The sequence below is a fragment of the Sceloporus occidentalis genome, unplaced genomic scaffold (assembly GCF_023333645.1).
Source record: "Sceloporus occidentalis isolate IW3139 unplaced genomic scaffold, rSceOcc1.0.p SCAF_324, whole genome shotgun sequence".
Lineage (NCBI taxonomy): Eukaryota > Metazoa > Chordata > Lepidosauria > Squamata > Phrynosomatidae > Sceloporus > Sceloporus occidentalis.
The window spans coordinates 143,947-149,541 of NW_028317304.1; the positions used below are offsets into that span (position 1 = coordinate 143,947).

The following is a 5,595-nucleotide window of genomic DNA, read 5'->3' on the forward strand; positions in this document are numbered from 1 at the left end:
TCTGAAGTGTATAGGGGCCAATGCTGGGGCCTTGCTTTATTTGTCCCTAGGGCCAGAAGATGTCAGCTCTCCTCTGGCCCCATGACTTACCACTTGTTCTGCAGTAATACAGAGACTCTCTGGGTCTCACTGCCTCTTTTAGCTGCAAATAAAAATATGACGACGGAAAGCTCAGGAAACTAAAGTTGTTGTCTTAAAAAAAAAAAATAATAAAAAAAGAAAAAAATTATATAATTAAAAGACAAACAAAACAATTGTCAATTTTTGCCACCGTGCCCAAATCTATGAGTTTAACCTATAAAAACTCTCTTCACTCCGTATTCCAGATCGCCTTGTTTATTGCTTTTCCATAAATACAAGTCTTGCGGCTCTAAAACAAAAAAGTTTTAACATTTCAACGGAAGTTGGAGCTCGTTGACGGGATGGCCCAGGCAATCTCTGCGCGCGTTCTTCTTTCTCTGGTCTCGCTAGGAATCGTGCAATCAAACCCAACGGTGATCAGCGTTTCTAACGGAAGCCCATGGGGTAGCTGGGGTGGAGTTGACCGGTGTCCAGCTGGTCATGTGGCCAGAGGATTCTCTATCAAGGTAAGTTAATTGGATGGTGTAGTTACGACGAGTGGATTGTATGGGTACAGAGGATGCCAGGCTTTTTTCAGCTTCCCCAAGCATTATATTCACAGTATGCATGTTGTGGTCAGTTGTTAGCACTTTTTGCAACTCAGTGAGGCATTCAGAAGAAGAAATATGTGTCTGACTCTTCTTTCCATCATATGTTACCAATAGCTCTTGGGTCGGGATACATTTGTCTCTGTGGACAGTTTTTGTATTTTTGGTTTCGTAACATTTAGGCAACAACCTTAGAAACACCTTTAATTTTAATAGGGGAAGAGATAAAAGGGACACTCCAGCTATGATAAGCACTTTAATGTATATGATAGCAACGTTTTCTCTCTTCATCCGCTGCTCTTCTTGTCTTCTTTCTTCATCCAGTTCCCCGTGCACATGGCCTCCTGGTGAACTTCCAAAATTGATGGAATGGGGGAGAGGCTGTCCCTGTGGCTCTTGCCTTTTGCAGAAGTGCACAGAGAGGCTAGAATAATGCAGATAGACACTCAGAGAAAGAGAGGTGGAGAAATGCTTCTCTTTTCTCCATGAATCTGTCTTCTGTAGGCTGTCTAAGCCCACTTTGCCATCTATACATCTTCTATATAGCTGGCCCCCTAGATGTTGAATATATTTTTTTTAACTATAGAAAACATTCTTGTTTTTAATTGTTTTAAGGCCGAACCAGTCCAGGGTAGGGGAGACGATACAGCCGTGAACGGGATTCAACTTCACTGCATCCCTCGTTCTGGTGTTTTTCATGAAGTCACGATTAGGTCTGCAGAAGGAAAGTGAGTGGACACTGAAATCTTTGCTTTTAGAACTCTGAACATTCTAAATCTTCAGATTCTTTGTATTAAAAAAGAAATTATTATATTTTATGATTTTTTTTTTTTATATTATTTATTCAGGTGGGGCAGCTGGTCTTCCCCTTTCTGGTGTCCTGAAGGCTACCTTAGTTCATTCTCCTTAAAAGTGGAGGAACAACAAGGACGTGGGGATGACACTGCGGTCAACAACATCCAATTTAGGTGCTCAAACAATAACATACTGGAAGGAAGTGGACTCCCGTGGGGAACATATGGACCATGGAGCCAGTCTTGCCAAAAAGGAATATGTGGTATTCGGACCAAAGTAGAACCACCACAAGGTGATGGAGATGACACGGCCCTCAACGATGTTGAGTTCTATTGTTGCCTGACTTAAAAATAACACAAATTTCACATGTACTTATGCATTAAAAAAATTGCATCATATGACTTCTCCTTATTTTAGTCGCCTTCCTTTGAACTCTCTTCAGAATATCTGTATCCTTCTAGAGATGAGGTCTCCAGAATTATAAGCAAGTCCTTTTTTCCCAATAATTTGTCTAAAATCTTTTAAATGTAGCTGAACCGCACTGATGTGGTGGATAATATTGGAAATAGAGATTAGGGACACTATGGTTGAGCAAATGGGGCAACTTGGGAAAGACCGCATGATGGCCACAGAGGTGTCTCCTCTTTATTCACCCTACTGGACCTCTCTACAGCCTTTGAAACCGTTGACCACCCCATTCTCTTTATTTCATGAACATCTCCGTCTCTGGCATTAGCTTACCCTCCCTACCACCTTCATTGTTGTTCACATTTGCCCAAAATACTAATCTGTTCCTTTAAGGTATCCCGTCTCAATTCTTGCAACTCCCTAGTGCCTGTCCTTACCCTTCACAGCTCCAATCCATCCTGAAAACCTCTGCTAGATGTATTTTCCTATCCCATCGCTCTTCACAAAATATCACATGACTGACAACAATGGCGGCCTCCGGGTGTGCAGATAAAAACAAAATGAGATAAAACCAGGCTTTTGGTCACCTACTGACATTACTGTATACAGCATTGGGGGGTCAATCGGAGGAACAGGGATTTTAGTCTCCCTGGCAAAGCGCGGTCCTCACTTCTCTTGCTTCCATGCCAGTCAGAGGACCTCAACTAGAATATCGCTAATGATCTGTTATGGAAATCTGATTGTGGGAACGACACGAGAAGACTAGAGATACAGATACTATTCTCGGCGAGTCCTGAATCTTCCATTTCTTATTATTGCTCTGGTTGGTTATCTGATGGTTCACCACTCTGGCCACTGTGCCAAGCTGTAGAATATTGGTTATTAAAAATATCATTAAACGCTGTGTTTTACATAGGAAAATAAGCAATATATATGTATTTGACATAGAGTTGCCTCCAATAGATAACAGACGGGAGAAAGAGGAGAGAAAACAGAGACAATAAAGAAATGTTAAATGACAAAAGGAAAAGGGAGAAGAGAAAAATGAAAGAGGCAGGAGAAAAGAAGGATATAAACAGAGAGGAGAATATAGGGAGAGAAAGAAGAGCAAAAGCAAAGAGAAAGGAGAGAAATAATGGAGAGGAGAGAAAGCTAAAAAATTCGAGATAGAGTAGTGATGACAGAGGAAGGAGATAAAAGAAATGATCTAAGAGAGAAAAGAAAATAGAGACATCACGCCAGGTGCCTTGTCCTACGCATCGCACCCCGTGCGGCGAGGCTTCTCCTTGACTTCCTTGCCCGGGTTGTGACACTTATGACATCGCCTTAGTCTAAAAATCTATACCACATGCATACCTCCATGCTATAGCTTAACCTCCTGTTCTCAGGATCTATATTATTCCTCCCCATTATGTTACCTCTTCCTATAGTTATTGTGCTGTGGTTGGAGAAGGTAGAAAGGAGAGAACTTCAGGACATAAACCGGCCTTACCTCCAGGACAATTATACTGATCGGGAAACATAAAAGCACAAGATCATTAAAGAAAGTACGACATTTATTCTAAAAGCTGAGATGCTAACAGTTCTTCTTTGACTTTTTTCCCCTGTATTTGTTCATATAGCCGAGTAAAACCTATAAAACCCTACATACTCCAGGACCTCCAGGACTCCAGGAATGAAGCCCACGGGGGCCAGAATGGACTAGAGTGGGCCCTGACAGAGTGCTGAGCAGGGCTAGGGTAAGGCAGGAATTGTGGATTTTAGGGGAGGAGTTTTGGTAGGAGGATATTTAAGTTTGGTGATCACAGGGGTAAGGATCCATTTTGTTTAACCTTACCTGGTGGTGTTTGTCTTTCCCTGTCTATCGCTTGTTGTCTCTCTTGTATACTTGGCTGTTTCTTTTGTGTTCCTTTGCTGTCTGTTTCTCTCTTGTGTCCTGGCGTGTCTTTGTTTTTTGTGTCATTTTGTGTTTGGGTCTGTCTTGTTTCTGTGTTTTTTCTGTCTGAGTCTTTTCCTTTTTATCTGGGGCTCTTTTTTGTGTGCCTGTCTGTTCTTTCTTTGTTCCCCCCTTTTTTCTCTCCCCTCTTCTTGTCCCCTGCAGGTGTCTGTATGGATTTGAGGTTCTGCAGCAGCTGTTGGACCTTGTGGCTGCAGGAGCGACTAGGCCACATGCTGGATCCGGCTGGAATGTTCCTGAAGGTTGGCATGGAGGACTGCAGCAGCGTTGGAGCATAGGAGCAGAGGCAGACCTGAGGAGGATGACGCAGATAGCCCAGGACGGGGCCTGGGAGTCAAAGCAACCCATTTGCAGGCCTTCAGAGGCATACTGGTGTGCAGTGCAACGGCATGGAGGAGGCTTTGGCCCTCGCAGCGTTCCATCACAGCGGGCCAGAAGGGCCCATGGGAAGGCAGTGATTTCAGATGGCCCAGCTGGGTGTCCTGTGGCTGCTGGCCGCTCCCCAGATGGAAAAGGGGGCACAGAGTGCAAGGAGTCAACAGTTGCAGGAGGTGGTTCGGCCTGGTATAGGCCTCTGAGGCCTACCGCAGTGTTTCCCCAGATGTGGGTCCTCCAGGAGTCGTCCAGGGAGGCAGAGAAGCTGGCAGGACGGCCGGGTGCAGCCTGCACTGCGGCCTGTGCAGATGTCAAGGTAGGGAGACACCGGAGAGAGGCCTAGGCAGTTACCTGGGGCAGCTGCCGTGGGGCAGGAGGTTTTGGCTGTGGAGCACGGGGGGCTGGGGAGGCCCCTCTTTTTTCCAATCTCCATCCTGAAGTGGCATATGGGGGGTTTCCGGCTGCAGCACCCCATCCCTCGCACAGACACACGCAGGCACACCCTAATTGATGCATCCATCAGGATGGGATGAGTTGGTGGGAATCTGCACACCAAGGAGGTGGTTTTGGTGCTGCCACTCCTGCGGTGTTTCTCTGCGGCGGCGCAGGATCATACGACCTTGCTGTACGGGACGGCCAAGGGGTCCATTATTAAGGTTTCTTTTTTGCGTGTTATTTCCATCGGGTGCACATGTGTGGGTTGATGCTGAGATGTTTTTCGGGGGCTGTAGTGTGGTATCTATGGCGTGTATAGTGGGGAGTTTCCTGGGAAGTTTATAGATGTGCTGGGCTTGAGATTCTTTGCCGGTTGCATTGCATTTGTTTGTGTGGTTCTGGCAGGTTCCGTAGCAATGTTTTATTTGGAGGCAGTGGAATGGTTTTAGGTCACGGTTACTGACGGACAACTGCAGGGGGAAAGCATGGCTCTTGAGAGCTGTCAGTCTAATCGGTGGTTGGAGGGAGGTGACACCTGGTAGACAGACGTGATGGGGGGATATGATAGTAACGTTTAAATGCTTAAGGGGAATCAAAAGTTAAAGGGAGAGATTTTCTTTTAAAGTAAGTACTACCACTGCAAGAGGACATATTCATAAGCTAGAGGGGCAATGGTTTAAAGGTAACATCAGGAAATATTACTTACTGAAAAGGGTAGTGGATGCATGGCATAGCCTTCCAGCAGAAGTGGTAGATGTTAATACGGTGCAAACGTTTGGCCAGGCATGGGATAGGCATAGGACAGAGTTAGATATAGGATAAGGGCAGGTACTAAGGAAAGTACTCAGATTGGGCAGACTGGATGGGCCTAATGGTTCTTATCTGCTGTCACTTTCTAAGTTTTTATATGTTACGGTGTGTTGGAAATGTTTGTGTCCCCCCCCCTTTATTGCCCCC

The 5,595-nt window shown here is 45.3% G+C and overlaps 1 protein-coding gene across 1 annotated transcript; it reads left to right on the plus strand.

Annotated features, from left to right (window-relative positions):
- Nucleotides 1-422: 422 nt before the first annotated feature.
- On the plus strand, nt 423-4,106 carry LOC149274554 (vitelline membrane outer layer protein 1-like). Its single transcript, XM_089505339.1, has 4 exons — nt 423-587; nt 1,284-1,396; nt 1,517-1,797; nt 3,973-4,106. Exons 1-4 carry the CDS (start codon nt 423-425, stop codon nt 4,104-4,106), a joined length of 693 nt encoding a protein of 230 aa, XP_089361465.1.
- Nucleotides 4,107-5,595: the final 1,489 nt, after the last annotated feature.